We start from the raw sequence: 19959 nt of genomic DNA, 5'->3' as shown, positions 1-19959 counted from the left end.
AATTCCCATCCCTGGGAATCATTATCCAGTACATTTTGTGTGGCATTCCTGGCCTGTGAATCCAAGGTCTCCTGCCATCAGCCTGTGCAATAATGATATTATTATTCTCCAGATAGGCACCCAGCACCAAGTCCTGTGTATATACATGCCTCCACTGGTGTACCTGAGGGGATCAAGTGGGTGCTCCTTTTTTTAGCAGGGGGAGAGTAACTGGCCCATCTCACCCCAGCACTGTCTGTTCTAGTGGCTATCTGCTAGTATTCATTTGCATCCTTTTAGATTGTGAGCCCTTTTGGGACAGGGAGCCATTTAGTTATTTGATTTTTCTCTATAAACCGCTTTGTGAACTTTTAGTTGAAAAGCGGTATATAAATACTGTTGTTAATAATAATAATAATAATAATAATAATTATTATTATAATATAATAGAGATTATCCTTGTATTTTACTCAAATACAAGCTCCAGGACATTCTGGGCTCTTCAAAAATAAGCAGCACCCACTGTGCAAGCAAAATGACAGTTGATACAAAGGTGCGGATTAGCTGCAATAGGTTATTCAGGTGGCACTGTTTTCATTATAATCTGAATTTAGCTTTCTCTTCCATAGTCTTTCTAACGTGCCAAAACTACAGAGGTGGCTACTGAAACTTAAGGGTATCCATTGCTGATAAGCTATGGCACTATCTTTTTTCCCCTGAAAGTTAGAACTGAGGAAGGTCTCTCATAGTACTTTCCCCTGCTACTTACTGGGCTAGTCAGGCTGAAGTTCATCTTCACTAGGTGTCCATCCATGAACAGTTTGGAAAAGGAAAGAAAGGGTAGTTTAGGCAGAGAGAAGCCTTTCTGAAGGCTGCTGTGCAGAGACTTTGATTGTCTTCCACATCAGCTAAAATTTCACTGAAGAATCCTGCCCATAGAACTATTACCTCTGTCTGAAATTTCACTCAATTTGCTTCCTACTTGATGAGTCAGATTACACTACACAATCACTTCTGCAGTAGCCACAAGAGGATTCTACTTGGGCCCACCAAATTTGGGTTATTTTACTTCCATCCTAGAAATAACGTTTCAAAGTTGACTTCTAGCTAAAGACTATTTATTTTCAATTTGACAGATTTTCCTTCTCATGGTTATAAATAGGCTTTATGGTTCGATGTCTACAAAAATATCAGTGTTTAAGGAAATACAGAAAAAAGAGGGAATATACAGTAAAAACAAAATCATTATATTCTTAAAAACATTTCAGCCTATTTACAATTTATTAAAATTCAAATATTCAGGAACCTCAGTCAAATGAACATGTGCTCACTATAAGGGTTTCAAAAGTTCTCTTGATTAGAAAATCCTCTCTATAAAAATTCAGAGCCTTGCATTATTATTATTATTTGTGAAAACAGTACACATAATTTTCAGCATTACCTTTGAAACAAGACAATGGAACTACGCATCTTGGGATGCACTTGTATTCACTTTTTTAATGTTTGGAATTGAGAATTCGTGCTTGGCTATGGGATGAGGTAATCAGGGAAGAGGGATTCAGTATTTTGAAAAGCACTGCCTACCAAATTTGATTACTTAAATAAAAGTTTTGTCTCTGATTATTCATCATTCATTGTAAAATTACAGAGCAAACAGCTCTTCAAAACAGCCAAGGACTTTGTCAAAACATGAATTTCTTTGAAGGCATATTTCTCTACTCACAGCCGAATCCTAACAAAATTTTTGTGTGGCGATGCACTGGCGCTGGCATGGGCTACGCTATATTCTGCAAGGGGCTGCAGGAGGTCTCCTCACAGTAAGGGACATTTGTCTCTTTGTCCCAGGGTACATCCTAGAAGCCATGATGGGTCAACTTGGACCAGTGGCAGTGATATTGTGGGTGCAAGTTTAAGTTGATCTGTGCAGGCAGAACAGGCTGAGGGAGGGCGTTAGGATATGGCACACGCTGCAGCTATTGATACTGCTGCCTTAGACCTGATCTGCCTACCCTGCCCCTTCTCCTCCCCACTGCCCACCCCTGCACTGGGCTGGTAGGCTTTCTTTCCTCCATTGGTGCATGCAGGAAGGCTCTGGCATTCCTGTCAGTGTGCTGGCTAGTAACACTGTCAGAAAATGCTACATGATGCTTTTGCAACAGAGCATGCTGACGGAACACATGTTCTGCTGACACAGCCTAAGCATACGATGGGCTGCAATTGTCTCTTCTGGAGATTTCTAAATAGCTTCTATAGCTAAACAAAATTAGGGTAGTAAATGCCTAGAAGAGATGAGGGTAGAGTGACCAGATGTCATAACTGAAAAAGAGGACAAGACACCCCAAAATGTAGGACATGAAAAAATAAAAGCTAAAAACTCTTATATATTGATTTCACGTATTTAAGCCATTTCTGCCCAATGTTGCAGGGACAAAATGTGTACATGTATGGGATGGGCAACAATGGGTTAATTTAAACATATTACTTATTATTAAAATTGTATTACATGTAATTGTACATACATTGAAAATGTGACTGTCTATGTAATGTTTGTCAACTAAATCAGACTATGCTATCAACATACCAACTTTTTTTACTGTAATTAATTGTTGAATCAGAATTTGGGCAAGTCAGGAAGCACCACCTGTATTCAACTGTATTTTTTGAATGAATCTTATCTTCTTCAAAATGTCTTGTTGGCTTAAAACATATTTATAGAACTCTGAGCAAGAAAAATGCTTATAATTGTACTTGACTAGTAACAAGCCCTTGACTGAATCCACATTTAAATGATTCTTCTCATGAGTCCATTGTGCAGACATTAAGGAAAAAATCCTTTCAACATCTGCATTGTGTCCTGGCAATGCAAAAAAATATTCTGCTGTTTTCAGTAGTTCTGAATGGCATTCTTCATGTTTGCTGTTCTCAAAATACTTGACCCACTTATCATTGCATGACCAATTTTCTAGTTCTGCGCTATTGCGCTCCAGAAAAATGTTCAAATTACATAACTGATCACAATATTTTGCATTATCAATCACGTACCCTTTTTCCTTTAAAAAAGTTATACATTTTTCCACATCTTTCATTAAGACCTTTCCATTCAAATTCATCCATTTGAAACAGTTAAAATCTCTAAATGAGACACTCCATTTCTTCAAGTATTCATAGCATTCCCTGTACAAAGAAATTGCCTCCTCCATAAAACAATCTACTTCGGTATCAAATCCCTCCTCCTGGACACATGACAACACTTCTTTAGTTTCAATGGAAATGAAGGAACATTCCAACCTGTTCTCTAGTTGGGAAGATACATTTTCTAATATATTCATTATGTCAACTATGGAATTTCTTTCTTTTTGAATGTCCTTGATACTGTCATGAAAAACAGACATTAATGAATGCAGGTGCCACAAATATGCCTTACTCAATTTGGCTGTAAAAAAAGTTTTCAGAATTTTAGGGGGTCTAGGCAAAGATAAGAAATATGACTGCAAATCTTCATATGTCTCAAGTATTCTGTGAATTGCTGGAAACAGAGATAACCACCTGGTCTTGGTATGGGACAATAACTGTTTGTAGTTGATGTCAACAAATTCACAGTACTCTTTAAGTTGTTCTGTCCTCACTGTATAAATAGAGAAATAATTATACAATTTCATGACTATGCACTCCAAATTAATTCCCAAAGTGTCAGCCCCATGTTGAATGGCATTGTGAAGGATATTTGCAGGACAGCCTATACCTATTACGTTTTTGTTGACAGACTTCTTTAATTCAATGAACACATTGTTACCCTCAGACCTTTGAAAGCCTCCTAAATTAGTGTTCGCATTATCACCAGCAAATGCCACACACTTCTCAACAATACCAAGCTGTCTCAGTGTATCACTTATGTAGGATGAAACTGTGTCAGAAGTTTCACTGGGAGCTGATTTAAGCTCCACAAGTTTAGTCTGGATACCTCCTAGTTTATAATCAAAAAACTGTATTAGAATGGGGAAAATTTTTAGAGATCCATGACTGCTACCATCTGTACAAACCCCGAAACAAGATACGCCTTTTAAGCATTGTATTGTTACGTCAACAGAATGTGGCCCGAGAACTTTGTTTACTATAGCTTCAGTCTTTGTCCTAGTGCATGAGACTTTCTTTGCGACATCAGAGTCAGAGTAAATCTCAGCATTCAGCTTAGGTGTACAATCCATAGATCGATAAGATGAATGGTGGCTAATGTCGTGAAATGCCAAAGTTGCCTCAGCTGCATTTACGGCGTGTGAAGGTTTTGATGACTGAGCAACGAAAGTGGCTATATCTGCAATGCTGCTGCAATTCTGGATGCTTCTCCTGTGTTTCTGGGACTGGATGTGAATCTCCAAAGCTTGTGCACCTATAAAGAGTGCACACAACAGTAGCAGAAAAAATTAAGGGGATTTGTAGTCATAAAAACCATCACCTAAACATTTTCTTTTTAAAAAAAATGGAGACCACATATGTATAAATTATAATAAAATGTTTTTTAACCTAACCTTTATTGGCTACGGAGACGTATGTTCCTGCAGGACAAACAAGGCACTCAGCTTCATATTGGTTTCTACCGGGTTTGAATGACTTGTATCTGCTTGCTAAACTCTCACCAAATTGGCATTTGCGTTTTGGCATTCTGGGAAGAAAAAAAAGAAGCAGGTTTTTCTTTTTTGACATATTCCATTACAGCAACTGCAAGTGCCAGCTATTTATTTAAATCGATTTAGATCTTTCAGCAATAGACACACAGTTCTGGGACAGGGAAGAATTGGCGCTGCCTGTAACCTGGAATCTACCTGTGCAAGCACACAAGTAAAGAAAAAAGGAATATAATTTTTTTAAAAAACCACAATTAAAAAACCCAAAACACAGCACAAGCTACCATGACCACCAAATTAAACAACCAAAACAATGCAGTGACAGCTTCCCAGAATCATGACATCACTAAGACACGGACCCTGCAAAATCGATAAGAGAGGAAGATACCCTTGTTGACAAGCCCCTTTTTCCTCCTCACGCACGCACACCTTCCTCTCCCCTTCCTGAAGCAGTTTCAGATTCACAAAAACAGCTGATAGAATGGGCAACACAAAGTCCCTTACTGGACACTTTGCAGGTTACACAATGATATAAAAGTGAGCTCTGGCACCTTGATTATTTACATCCCCACATCCCCCTTTATATCAGTTCCAGTAAATCCTTCTCATCCAGTTCCAGCCAGAAATGCGTGCATATATGTTAGGTAACTCATCTTTCCTTCACCCCACCCCCTATTAAAAACCTCTTTCATTTTCATATGGGTTCATATACATAGACACCAACTCTGCATAATTTCAAGACGCCAAAATATATCATGTATTTTGAGAAAGAGGATTATTTGCTATGCAATTTTAAGGGGCAGAATAGGGGCAAAACTTGCCCTATCGAGTTCTGCAAAACCATGATTTTTTTTTTTTAATGCTATGCCTCCTGTTAAACATTGGTGACTTGAAACAACACCTTCACTACATCACTCTCTCTCACACACTCACTCTCCTTGCCTTGGCAAGAACTGGCAGCCAGGAACTTAAGGAAGCCAGCCAGGGAGCTAGTGTCCCCCCATGCTGGAACGTGTTTTCACACATGCACACATGCTCAATCATTGAGACGCACTAATTAATGCAAGAAAATTCACTTCTTTTGAAGGTATGGGCTGAGTGAGTCTGACTCCACAATGCTGGGCTCCTTTCCTTGACAGGGCTTGATATTTTAAAGCTCTCTTCTTTGCTAGGGTCCTTGCAACACAAGCCTTCAAAAGGCTCTGCAACGACACTTGTTGGAGATGGCTGCCTGTGGGGATGCACTCAGCTCATAGGGAAAAAATGGAGGACACTAAAGCACGTTTTGCCCAGTCCAGCTTTGTATCCTTCTCTCCTGTGCCTGGCTGTGTCACATGACTATCAGGAATTCCTACAACTGGACCCCAAGCTGGGTTGCTAGGCAACAGGAGCCTGAGCTCCTGGGAGAAGGCAGCCTGTGGGGAGGAGTCAGTTCACTGGGGGAAAAAGCCAGAATGGAGGACACTAAAGCATGTTGCCCTGACGCCTGGAGAAAAAGGCTGAAATCCTGGATGTGTCCGGGAAAATCCGGATGTCTGGTCACCCTGTCTTTACTGGACGTCCATCCAGGCAAAAGGTGCAATCTGGGCAGAGAGAAGCATTTCTGAAGACCGCTGTGTAGAGGCTTTGATTGTCTTCCACAGCAGCTAAAATTTCACTGAAGAATCCTGCCCATAGAACTATTACCTCTGTCTGAAATTTCACTCAATTTGCTTCCTACTTGATGAGTCAGATTACACTTCACAATCACTTCTGCAGTAGCCACAAGATCTTACTTGGGCCCACCAAATTTGGGTTATTTTACTTCCATCCTATAAATAATGTTTCAAAGTTGGCTTCTAGCTGAAGACTATTTATTTTCAATTTGACAGATTTTTCTTGTCACGGTTACTGAAATAGGCTTTATGGTTAGTTGTCTACAAAAATATTGATGTTTAAGGAAATACAGAAAAAGAGAGAATATACATTAAAAACAAAATTATATTCTTAAAAACATTTCAGCCTATTTACAATTTATTAAAATTCAAATATCCAGGAACCTCAGTCAAATGAACATGTGCTCACTATAAGGGTTTCAAAAGTTCTCTTGATTAGAAATCTTCTCTATAAAATTCAGAGTCTTGCATTATTATTTGTGAAAACAGTACACATAATTTTCAGCATTACCTTTGAAACAAGACAATGGAACTACACATCTTGGGATGAACATTCATTTTTTTAAATTTTGGGATTGAGAATTCAAGTGCTTGGCTATGGAATGAGGTAATCAGTGAAGAGGGATTCAGTATTTTGAAAAGCGCTGCCTACCAAATTTGATTACTTATATAAAAGTTTTGCTTCCGATTATTCATTGTTCATGGTAAAATTACAGAGCAAACAGCCAAGTGCTTTGTCAAAACATAAATGTCTTTGAAGACATATTTTTCTACTAACAAAATTTTCACATGGCGATGCACTGGCACTGGTGTGGGCTACACTATATCCCATGGGGGCTGCTGGAGGTCTCACGGTAAGGGACATTTGTCCCCTTGCCCCAGGGTAGCAGCCACAATGGGTCAACTTAGGCCAGTGAAAGCAATATTGCAGGTGCAAGTTTGAGTTGATCTGTGCAGGAAGATCAGGCCCAGGAAGATGGTTAGGATATGGTACGCGCTGCAGCTATTAATACTGCTCCCTTAGACCTGATCTGCTAATACCTCCCTTCTCTCTGCCCTGGACTTACCTGTCTAGCGGGCGTTCTTTGTTCCACCGGCACATGCAGCAAGGTTCTGGCCTTCCTGCCACTGTGCTGTTAGTAACACGATCACAAAGCACTACAGGGTGCTTTTGCAACAGTGCATGCTGGTGGAACACATGTTCCACCGGTGCAATCCAAGCATAGGATTGGGCTGCAACTGTCTCTTCTGGAGTTTTCTAGAGAGTTTCTATAGCTAAACAGAATTAAGGAAGTAAATGCCTAGAAGAGGTGAGGGAAGGTGCAGAGAAAGAAGGAAAATGTACTTTAATGCTATATTATTGCAGAGCTTATAGGATACTGCTAGTGCCACTACACACAACAGGGAAATTTTGGGCAGAAATGCACAGCACCATTATCAAACATATTTATTAAGCAGGAATTCTGCTTAACATTGTTGCATTAGAATTTGAATAGTAAGCCAGAAGCACTGGATAAGATCTTAACCAAACATGTAGATGCTATGTTGCTTCACAAATCCTAAGGCACTGAATGAACAATGGACAGCATGAAAGGAGAATGCTTACCACAAGTTAAATACAGGACAGGAGCATGTGTATAACCGTGAGAAACTACAGATGATACCAAATTATTTTCTCCATTGCACTGTTTAGAACTCACTGAGAGGACATCACCTACATTCATCTTTACTTGGTAAAAAAGAGCAGATTTAAAGCATGTGTCTCCACTGAGTATGGAATTATGCACTGTAGGGAATTCCATTATTTTTTAAAAATGTGATACAGCAATTGTGGCTGCAATGTGAAAGTGGAATTCCAGCATGGGGAGGGAATAAAAAAGAAGGCGGGGGGAGGATTCTCAACTCCTTCTCATCCTGCTGTATTTTTATCTACACCCTCCCAAACTACTCTTATTCCCATGGGGGGCGGACGGTGGACCAAGGTACTTTATTTTCCTTAGCAGGGATTACAGCAGCTGGTGTGTGAGAGATTTTCAGAAGAACAATGACACAGACAGAAAGGGTTAAGAAGTTCCTTTCCCCTCTTTACAGCCTTTCACTTCAAACTGTAGCCTCAGCAGCAGCATTGTCTACAGGAGAGAAAGCTTCAAGAAATGGGTAACGGAACTATCCATAAAGTACAGTTTCACCATACTAGAGTCAACTTAGATGTTGGGCTAGGAGAGGCTCAATGAGTAGCCCATGAAGTTTTGCTATATGGAGAGGCTGGAACTGATCTATGATCTACACTCATGCAGAAGACTACCTCTTAACCTCAGTAACAGGAAATGGAAACTTCCAATTTGAGTAAACCACCACAAGGAGCAGGGAAGTCTTACTTTTTGCTGGGATAGAAAAAATAAGAGGTTTACATCCCTAAATACAATTATTTTTAAAAAGCAAAATGCAGCAATTTTCAGACTCTCAACAACAGTGATTGACCTGTTAAGAGCACCTAGATGCCTCATAAATTCTAAAAAATTCTTATTTACAATAATCATAGAAAGCAAACACTGACATTTCCCTAGGTGGAAAGTTTCATTAGTGTTACATATTTACAAAAACAATCCGTATACAAAAATAGAAGTCATTTTACAGTATGAAATCTCTTCAAATTCAGTAGCTTAAAAATGAAGAGTTTCCTCAAACTACTTAGTTAAGAGTCATTATATTAGAGAGAAATGCATTTTGAGGCTCAAATATCAGAGTTTCCTCTCAATTCTTGCCTGTACTATAACTCCTGAATTCATCATTTTATAAGAGATATGTACACAAAAGTTAGTCCTGAAGGTTTCTGTTTTTTAAAAGAGATGTCAAACATGCTTAAAGACTTTTTTTTTTTTAAAAATGACCAAATATCCGGCAAGGGGAAAGGAGAATTATTTCCTTTCATGCTATTATACCTTTATACCTTATACTACCTTTATGGCAGGGCTTTTCAGACTGGGGCATTGTGACGCCCCAGCCTGTGGGCCCTGGCCTGTTTCCCCTTAAGGGGTGGGGGCAGCCAGGAGGCAGGGAGGAGGCAGTGGCAGGCATTGTGCCACTCCGGGGGGGGGGTTTGCAGGGGCTTGGGTACACTTACCAGAGCCTCCTGCAGTCTCCCGGGGGTACAGGGAGCCCTGCGTGGTTGTCAGGAGGGCTCCCCAAAGCTCCACAAGTGAAAGTGGAGCAATCGCGCTCCGCTTCTGCTAAACTGGGGATCGCGCCTCTGCCTTCCCCCTGCCCCTGCTGCCTCCCCCCCACTCCCACAAGAACTTACTAAGGCTTTCAAACTCCCTGGGAGTTTGCAAACTGCAGCTTTATGGTATAAAACCTCTGAGCAAGGCAACAGTACTCTCAACTAAATTAATTTTGGGTCGTATTAAAAATGTACTGCTGTTTCCTGTCCCCAGAGAAAATTCTGTAATATAATTTAATACACCTCCTCATTTCATTTCACATAAGTACTAAAGAAATAGCAGACTGACTGCACTGCTTCTTTCTGGATCTTTTCCTCTTGATTTGTCATCACCCATTATCAACTCTGAAACTTCAGTCTCATACATTACATGTTCATTTGTTACTATATACATGCACACAAAAAGCATTTGCAACCATAATAGATAATACTATTTTGATTGTGTAACTACAGGTACTAACGTGGGCATCGCTTTACTGTCCTGACTTGCACTCGTCAGCGGCTGAGCAGTTATCTCTTTTGCAGCCACAGGTGCCAATAAAGGCATCACTTTGGTATTCCGCCCTTCTGAATCTAAGGGGAAGTTTGCACCTTTTAACCCAAGTGGTGCCAGTTTGGGCATGGGCCGCCACGTTGTGTCAGTGTTGCCACCTTCTAGGTTAGCTTTCATCTGCAGAATGGGAGGCGTCAAGCTTCTGGTCTTTGCAAGTGGATCCACATTTTCCCCAGTCCCATCACTATTTACAGCTGAGTGGTCAGGATTTGAGTTCTTTACTTCAGATCCTAGCATGATTTTCAAAGCATCTGATTCAGATGAAAGCTCTCTCGAGTTCCTGTTACTGTCAGGTAGATCATCATCATCCAAGTGAAGCAAGAGAGGAGCTATGGAATCACTACTCTCTTGAACTACAGAGAGGTCCTTAAAGCTCCCACCCAATGCTCCAAACTGAAAGGGAGATGCATCTGCAGCAGATGATTCCCTACGATTTTCCACATCCCCCAGAGAAAAGCCAGAGCTTAGGGAGTTGGGGAGTTCTGCTATGTCTGAGGAATCATCATTCAGTTGCTGATTGAGAAATGCAATTTCATTCAGAAGTGAGGTTAGAGTTTCATCGGTGTCATCATTCTCCTCTATGTCTATCAGGTCACTTGCATCCAGGGCTACTTCCTGTATTGCAGATGCAACCTTTTGCAATTCCATTTCTATCCCAGAGTCCTTAGGCTCCTTCGGTGGCAGCTTTTGGGATGAAGAATCCTTTGCCTTTTGCCCATCATCTCCCCTGTCAGTTTGTTTTTCCCCTGCCTGACTTCCAGCTAACTCTTCAATGCAGTGTCTTGTTGCAAAAGAATCCCCAGAATCCTTTAAACTGGAGACATTTACTATTTGTGGGAAAACCTCTTCTTCCCTAGGAAAATCTTCCAATAGCACTGTTCCAATAGCATCTCTCTCTTTTCCACAAGATGCCTTTTCTTCAGACTGCAAATTAGTTTTTTCCTGTGATGCAGTTTGCAATGAAGGCTCAGACATCTGGGAACTGGCATCTGAGGTTATATATGGACTGTTATTTACTTCCAGGTTTAAATTTGTATTTTCTTCAGTAGCCAGTGAAGTCACATTTATTATTCTTGGCATCATGAATGAGTCTTCAGTTTCTGTAAACAAAGCAAAACATATTAGAATTCTAGTGACAAAAAATGGAAGTTGCTAACTTCCTTTTAATCTGCCCCTTCAAATAAAACCACTTCAGCACATCCAAAAGCAGAAGGGATGGATGAGTCCTACACAATGAAGAACTAAACCTCACTGCATTACACATTTCATTTGTTTTGATAGCAACACATTCCAATGCATATGTAAAGCATTATTCCAACCAGTCCTACAAGCAAAGAATGTGATAGCCACATCTGGTCTGGCTAGTTGTCACCAGAAAAAATATTCTGTAGTTGAAGTTTTTACATTAATAATAACAATAACAATAATACAGGTATTTATATACCACCTTTCTTGGTCGTCAGATTTCTCCTCAGACTTAATTCAAGGCAGTTTATATAGGCAGGCTATACTAAATCCTAATAAGGATTTTTACAATTGAAGAAGGTTCTGTCTTTCAAGAACCACATTTCAGATGGATCCTTTATGATCTGGTATCACATTCTGGCCTCCATTTTTCTCCCACACAGGCTGACAGCGGCCAAAGAGCAGGTGGAATAACTCAGCATAACTCGGCTAGGCTTGTCAGCTGCTTCAAGGTCTCGCCATTCACGGTGCCAGTGGCCTTGAACTGGTGACCTTTGGATGTTATCTTCAGGCAAATGGAGGCTCTACCCTCTAGACCAGACCTCCTGCCGCACCTGAAAAATCTTGAGGTATTCCTTAAGTCACACACTGCAATTTATTGAAAAAGACTTCTTTCCCTTTTGGGAAAAGGAATTGCATCCAATACTTGGAGCCATATGTGAAGTACCCAATGTACCACTATAGTTATTCTACTGCTAGATCACCCTAACTTTTTCCTAAACTTCTACAAGGAAGGAGAAACGGTCCTTTCCCTGGACAACCTGGTCCACTGGTGAATTGCTCTTACAGTTAGAAATCTTCCCTTAATGCGTTTTCTATGAACATATGAAGTTATTCTAAAGACAGCTGATCCATCTAGCCTCATATTGTGACTGGCAGGGGTTCCCCCAAGGTCTAAGGCAAGCTTTTTCCCATGTTACCTAAAATCTATTTTAAATTAAAATGCTAGGGATTGAAACTGGAATTTTCATACCACTGAGTCACAACCTCTCAAAAACATTTAAGCTATCATGATGAACCACAATATCCTACCATGGTCTGATATCTTAAATTGTTAAATCACAGTTTTCTGGTTTGGACATCACAAGAAAGTATATTTCAATAAATCAGGAAACTTTGCACTTTGAGCAAAGGAAAAAGGCACACAGGCACCTTGACTTCAACATGATGCAACAAACTATGGCTTGTTTGATGCATAAACCAGGCCAGTAGCAAAGATGTGGATCTCCCTATCTTAGGAATTAAAAAAAGCATCAACTCTCTTCTACTTAAACTGCAGCAAAACACGAGCTACGGTGGTTAGAGATTTGAAAGTTTTGAGAGAAATCACATATTTAAATGCTGGAAAAGGTCTTAACCACAAAACTTTGCAATGTAAAAGTGATAATATATATTACATCTTGGAGAACAATCCAATCTGAGAAAATATGCTCTTCTATAGCAACTAATGCAAGTTTACCTGAAGCAAGCTCTGGAGCCATTTCTACAGCGGTCGAGCCAGGGCTACTGGCTACAGCAGACAAGGTAATGGGTATTGTGGAGTTAGGGAGGATGCCTTTCACTTGCACTGTTGAGCCTGGCAACTGAATCATCACCGAAGCAATACCTTATTCAAGGGGAAATATGAATTTTCAGTTTCAGATAAGCTGTCAAGGGGAAAAAATTAAGCAGAACAGTTCTGTGGCAAACATTAACATAAGGCACCATAAGAAATGAAACATTCACCTAGTTTGTATAACTTTAACAGGTACATTCCATGTGCTTCTTGGTACAATGTACACTCTTCCCTCTTTATTGGTACATTCACTATAAGAATTTTCATATCCATACTGTGTATATTAAGACCACCCCTCTTTATCCATAACAAAATTTTTCATATAAGGTCCGGGGGATAGGGAGGCACAATTTCCTGGTAGAGGCAAGGTCTACCTTCCATTTTAGTCAACAGATAAGCCTACTATCTGCTTTGAGCTCTGCTGACAGAGAAGGGGATGAATTTGCTTTGGATGTCCAGGAGGGACTTTCAGCAGGTCGTATTGAATTTTGGATTTCTCTTCTGGGAGGATAGAGGTTTAAAAGTAGCCCCTTTCTCAGGTGTACTCTCCATGCTTTCAAGGCATATGCATTACACATGTCTTTTTACAATGCATCTGTTTTTGCGCTGTGTTTCTATAAATTGTTTTGAATATGGGTCCTAAGGAACAGAAGATTTAAAAAAAAAACCCTTGGAAAAAGTGGAAAGAAAGTGGATGAAACATAAGAGAGCTTCTTACAGTTTGTAATTAAAGCTTGAGGTGCTAACCTCATTATGTGATGCTACCTCATGATGTAAAACTTCTTAAACATTTTCATCATCAGATTTAACACTTTATTAATGCTGTATAATGTTGTTCATTTCTATTTTACCATGCCACACAACTTTTTCCTTATGGTATTAGGCATTTGGGGGTGATTTCTGAGTGAACTTGGGATGGCTTTGAAATGAAGCGAGTCAGAATTTTTCCCATTGAAATTAATGTAAAAATTGTATTCGTCTGGATTTCCACTATAAGGGCCATTTGCAGAAATGTATGAGCTACAGATAATGAGGGAAGAGTGTATGTGTTTCTCTGCCTGAGTCTGGGCAAGTGTGCCAAAATAAACTATGGATCAACAGACTGGGCCAAGAAAAAAGTTGCTTTTGTTTTTAGCTAATATTTATACCTTAAATATATTGACAAGAAATTGGAGGATACCATACCAGAGATAACATAACAGATTATTTACAAAACATGGGCTTTTATAAAGGTGGTCAACTTTTATAAACTTCATATGGAAATAAGAATAGGTTCAAATTTTGATGATTTTTTCATGATTTTGCTATATTGTGACTTTACCTGGCTGTGTTGCCCCACCTCTGCTGTCAACATCTGATTTGAGTTCAGCTTGCAAAAGAGCTGAAGGCGGGGTAGAAACCTGCGCTGGCAACAGGGGACTCTTGATGGCAAGGACCTGACCATGTGCAGTCATTACTAGGCTAGCATTAGTTAATGTCACAGGAGATGCCTTTTCTGTAAGATAAACAAGACAAGGGAATATTGAGATATGCACATATAGAAGACATATCCTGACATTTCCTCTACTGATTAACCTCTTATTGGGCAAGAATAGTAAAATACCACTGTTACATGCCATGCTGTAACATGGCAGATTTCAGAACATTCTTCAAATACTAAGTAGCAAGTATGAAAACAAATGAATCAGGGGGACAATATTAAGATGACACGGCAAGAGCTAAAACCTGTTATGCAAGCAAGAATACAGTCAGGCTGTTTCTGACAATTAAATGTGTTCCTGTGCCAAGGTCTTTTACCTAACAAATCACTTTACAAATTTATTTTAATAGTGAAGCAGTAGGTTAGTGGAGTATTCAAGGCGCTGTAGATTCTATAGGTAGGGTCTGGTGTTAAGCTGCCACAACCAATGAAATTGTAACCCACCTTTCTTACGCCACCTAGTTCATGAGCACCCTGAAAAACCAGTGTCCATGATAAGGAAATTTTTAGCAGTGACGTGGGAAACAATATGAGGGAAGGGATAATCAGGTAGGGAAACCCATGAGCAGAACTCATCTCCAATCACAGCTTCCTGTTTTCTTCCTCCCCTACAAGCCCACCCCCATGCTTTATCTCACACTGCTGCCAAGGATGCCCAGGGGCTTGGGTAAGAAGGGGCAGAGTAGATACCCTATAGTACCTGAAATTTTTGCCAAGTAATCAAGCTCAAATTATCACTTCGTCTTATCTCCGGGTCAATCAGAGGGCAAAGCCTTTCAACTCTGAACAGGTTCCTTGCAGCAAAGTTTCTCAAGTAGCAGCAGGCACCAGGCAGGCAGGGCAGAGATCGTTTCTATGGCAACTAGGAAATTCCAGCCAAAGTTAACCTTTTAATCTCCTTCCTTCTGCTGCAGCCTGGTTCTGCTTAGCAAATGCTTGCAAACAGGTCTGTTTTTTTGAAACACCAGGATGGGACCCTCCATCCCAGGCTACAATTCAGTGTACCATTACTTAAGAATAACACCCATGGAAAGCAGTGGGTCTACTTCTGAGTAAAAAGGGCCGCAAATATACGCAGCTGCATCTCTCTGCTGTGAATTGAATTGCACACTCCCAGTTATATGCAGTATGTAAAGCTTCTGGCTTAACACACCAGACACCTTAAAGGTGGATTTGATTCATGGTTCAACCTTTTTCACTTGCATATCCCTTGGCAGCCCATTTCCATAAATTGTACCCTTCCTATTAGCAAAATGTTTGTAATTAATAATACAAGCCCTCATATCCTCCGTATGAAAACCAATACTTTATGTATCCATCACAGTATTTTCTGTTTTTATCTGTTTGAAGAACAGAAGACTCTGCCTTTGCACTGGTTTGCACCAGAAGTGTGCTGAGAAATTCTGGGTGATTGATCACTTTCCATATTATGTTTCAGCTTTTTTACTGTGCTGGTTTTCAATCACTGATTCATACATGAATTGATGACCAAAAATTAGCTATTGATGGGGCTTTCACAGCCAACTAGCTACCTCCCTTCCAGGTCGTGCATTCTGGAGCACGGCCTGCCTTTTTCTGCCATTATTCCATTCTTTTTCAAGTACCCCCAAAGGTCCTGTTGAGTGTCCCTGGGAGTACATGAATACCAGGTTGGGAACCACTGGTATGTTGTTTACAGTGCAATTACTCTGATAGTGTTTACAAAAAGGTGGTGAAGACCAGAATTTTTTTTTTTTTAAAAGTATCTTATGATCTTTTACTGTGTTTTTAATAAATTATAGACTACAGTTCTTAGGTAACAATTAGTGGTAGGTTATTTTTCAGGATCTGGTCTTGGGTAAAATCAGACAAAACTATAGTCAGACACCCCCCTAAGTTTAACCCCCGACTTATCTGAGGGTTATAGAAAATTTCATGATTGTTGGCTCAAAACCTGCCCTCGAATTATCTGTGGGGTCGACTTGTAGGTGAGTGTCTGTGGTAGGTTATATTTGTGCTAGTTACACAAGCCGAACTCTGGATTGTACCCAATGTTTCCAAAAATGCCCTGTGGCTTTGGATTCCCCTTTATGTGAAGATTAACTACTGTCCTCTTCCAGTGGTCTACCTGTGATGCGGCTTCCTTTCCTGGAAAGTATTAATGGTTTTGTACGCTTGTTGGATCCAATCTCTGGTTTCATCTCTCTAAAGAGAGAAGAGGAGCTGTTTTCCTCTGAAGTTTTAACAGTCTCTGCAGTTTCAATAACCTTCATAGGATCTGCTTGCTGCTTCTTCTTTTGAGCTTCTACAGCCTTCTGTTTTGCATAAATGTATTCTAGTTTCTTCAATACAACCTCTTGAGTTTTGCCTAGAGAGAAAAGGAGTAGTCAGGTTAACCTTCATACATAGCAGGCTTCCAAGAACATAAGCTGCTAAGGAAGCCCACAGGTTAGTCAAAATGCAGTGTTTAATAGCACAAGCATTACAGCACTTCCAACACACAGGCACACTGTCTATCAGTAAGTAGGCCACCTTGGGATCACGCATGCATTTGAAAACTCTAGCTCAGATTTCTCTATGAACCATGTTTCCACATTCGAACCATCCCAGTGCTCCCTAATCATGGGCATAGCCTTGAGTTTTACTGCCCATTCTTTGGAGTGCCATCTCACCTGAAAGTGCAGATACTTTACGAATCAGAGTGTCTTGCTTGCGCATCAGCAAGTTCTTCTGGCCACTGAGTTTATCTGCTTGATCTGTTAGCCCCTGGATTTCTTCAAAGGCCTGAAAAAGGAACAAGAACCCATTTTTAGGTTCTAGTAGATCATGCATAAAACACATCTTCTCTGATACTAATGAAGTATTTTGACAACAATATATTTGCAGAATGTTACACAGGCCACACACATTTTGATGCCTTAAAAGTTAGACCTATTCCTGGGTATATTTGCGGCACTGATTCCAAAAATGGCATCAGTTTTGCCTTTTCAGGTCTCATTTTAGAGATACGGCACAGTCTTGTTAGCAAATGGTTCAAGAGCTTCCTCATGAGAAAGCGAAGGGAGTTTAATTTAACAGGAGTTACCTTCTTCACAAGGATTGGGTAGCAAAGTTTTTGTTTTCCACTGAAGCTGTAGTTACAAAAGCATTTTACATCACATAGGAAAATGTCATCAGCACAACAAACAAGTAAAGAAGCACAATTACTTAACTCTGCATGGCTTCTTTTAAATACACAAGATCAAAGCCTCCCTTCCCCAGACACATTTGCAATGCTTCCTGGTAGGAAGAGGACAAGGTCCCTTGACTATTCATGGTATTGGCAAAAGAAATGTGGGAGGGAGAGACTGAAGCAAGCAGAAGCAGCTAGAAAAGGGTTGGTGAGAGTTGTGACAAAAACACAACTCAGTCAAAGGAGACACACTGCACAAACCTATACGACTTACCACTCCAAACACAGCTAAACTTCTGCGATTCAGAATGTTCTGCTATTTTCACAGATAAAACCCACTCAATCATCATGTGGGCTGGATATATAGCTACCATGATCCACATATATTTGACACCCTTGCACTAGAGGGTTTTTCAATTTTGTTTAGTGCATGTATCTTTTGGCCTGTTTTCAGAGTGTATGAAGTAGGGTTGTTAGTCAACTAACTGCTAAAATAGGCTGCAATTCTTTACACACTTGAGAGTAAGCTCCACTGGATACAATGGGCCTTACTTGAGTAAACATGTATAGGATTTAGCTGTTAAATTGAAAGTATGCTCCGGATTACTTGGGCATAAAAAAAGTAATGACTTTTACTACAAAGGCAGAAACATATAGCAGTGGGAAGCTGCCAACTTAGAAGAATGAATCTTTGAAGATGGTGCTTGTTGTGACACGTATGTATATCAAATAAACACTTTTTATTTCTAACAGAATTGTATTTGTAATTGTATGTAAATTTAATCTATCAATCAATAAAACCCAATATATTAATAGGACTAAAAAGTCTTCACTTTGATGATGATGTTGCAAGACTTCCATCTTTCTGCTGCAAAGATGCAATTCTGTCCTGGAGTATCCCTTCAAGTGATGCCAAGGTAAAAAAAATTTTTTTACCTGTTTGAGGATGAAGCACTTGGAAACTTTGGGAAGTGCTTGCAATCCCAAAGTGGCCTTCAGTTTTTCGAAGAGCCCCCTCATTTCTTTACGTCGGCGCCGTTCATTTGCTGTGTGTGTCTGGCGATAGTTAGCAAAGGCTTCTTCCTCATTCTTTGGCTTCTTGTTTGAAATGTCGGGTTGATATAGAAAAGAGAAAACCCCAGGGAACTTTTAACATAAAGCATGAAACCAAAACAATGATCTGTATAATTTGTTTTTTTTCTACATTTTTCTATAAACCTGGCTGTACTTTACTGTTCCTCAACAAAACTAGGCAGACTTTTTGGCAGTGATATGCCGCCTGACACATTCTCTTTATATGGATGAGTGACACAAATGTTTGCAGGTACATACAGCACTTGGTAAATACCAGAGGAGCATAAATCAGGCCAGTCTCATGGTGTTTGAATTAGAGCAATCACCTTACCCCCACACACTTAGCTGGCCAGCTTAAGAGAAATCTGGCCTTTCTTTTGGGACAATTCCATGACCAGCTATAGCTTGCTTGTGTAGCAAAGTGGAGACCATAAACAAAAGCCACATCCTGGGAGCTTCCTGACTAGGAGCAAACAAAGTTAGAGACACAAAAGAAGGGTTCCCAACCCTAGTTTCACTCACCAACTCCATGGCCAAATCTAATCTAGGGTGAAACTAGGGTTGGGAACCCTTCTTTTGTGTCTCTAACTTTGTTTGCTCCTAGTCAGGAAGTTAACTGATGCACCTTCCCCCGGGTGGTCCTTCTCCATCTTTCTCACCTAACTTTCCCCTTCTTGGTCTTCTTGCACCGCCTCTTTCTGCCCCCTCTTTTTTGATTATCTGTGGGGCTCCGATCTAATCTTCTCCCAGTCACCCTTCCTCATGTCTCTCTCCCCTTTATAGTCCTCACTCAGTCTGTTCCACTCCACTTAGGAGGTCATTGTGAATCTGTTCTTGTAATAGTCTGCTGCCAGGCAAGAAACCTACAAGCTCCACTCCCACTGCTGGCTCACATGGTACCTCAGCAGGCCACAGATCACAGTTGGTCAGCTACTCAAGGTAGAACTAGCTGCGATGCTTGACCCAGGGCTGCTATCAAAGGTAACCCCGAACTCATTCTGCCTTCTACCCACATTGTTTAGTCAGATGCAACAATTTCTCTTCCCTGCAATTCCACATTCGTTTTTCACATCACTGGCTGCCACCAGCAAGGAAACCAACATGGATAATTCTGACCATGGGAGAATTTGATGCAGACTTGCCATATTCTGACATGTCCAGCATCACATGTGGTTCTGCCCTTAGACAAACTCAAGACATAAATCAATGACTCTCTCGACTGGCATCACAAAAAAGAAACAAGAGAATGAATGTCTACCTTAGTAGTCTTATTTGAATGGTCACGAACAAGGTGCCTGGAAGATAAAAATGAACATCCGTTATATGGGTTACTACTGTGTAATGGTCCCACTATTAAACAACAAAAAGGTCCTGCACACTAAACATGTTTACGATCTACTGGACCACCTTTAGAATCACAGAGAG

At 40.3% G+C, this 19959-nt stretch overlaps 1 protein-coding gene across 6 annotated transcripts in view; it reads right to left on the bottom strand.

Moving 5' to 3' along the window:
* Window positions 1–1126: 1126 nt before the first annotated feature.
* Window positions 1127–19959, bottom strand: part of MGA (MAX dimerization protein MGA) — an 83673-nt gene continuing 64840 nt past the window's right edge. For 3 of the 6 annotated variants that reach the window (XM_066630835.1, XM_066630850.1, XM_066630858.1), the window contains 9 exons: window positions 19793–19829; window positions 18397–18558; window positions 16961–17072; window positions 16417–16656; window positions 14151–14324; window positions 12734–12880; window positions 9938–11129; window positions 4506–4639; window positions 1127–4366 (listed from right to left, as the gene is read on the bottom strand). In XM_066630835.1, coding sequence (XP_066486932.1) covers window positions 2607–4366; window positions 4506–4639; window positions 9938–11129; window positions 12734–12880; window positions 14151–14324; window positions 16417–16656; window positions 16961–17072; window positions 18397–18558; window positions 19793–19829 — 3958 coding nt within the window. In that variant the 3' untranslated portion in view covers window positions 1127–2606. Of the gene's footprint in view, window positions 4367–4505; window positions 4640–9937; window positions 11130–12733; window positions 12921–14150; window positions 14325–16416; window positions 16657–16960; window positions 17073–18396; window positions 18559–19792; window positions 19830–19959 lie in introns of those variants that run through there. The other 3 variants (XM_066630842.1, XM_066630863.1, XM_066630871.1) reach the window with 3 other exon arrangements.

This window comes from Tiliqua scincoides, chromosome 1 (assembly GCF_035046505.1).
Source record: "Tiliqua scincoides isolate rTilSci1 chromosome 1, rTilSci1.hap2, whole genome shotgun sequence".
Classification (NCBI taxonomy): domain Eukaryota; kingdom Metazoa; phylum Chordata; class Lepidosauria; order Squamata; family Scincidae; genus Tiliqua; species Tiliqua scincoides.
The sequence above is the reverse complement of the archived record's forward strand: the minus strand, read 5'-3'. Positions and strand labels throughout refer to the sequence as shown.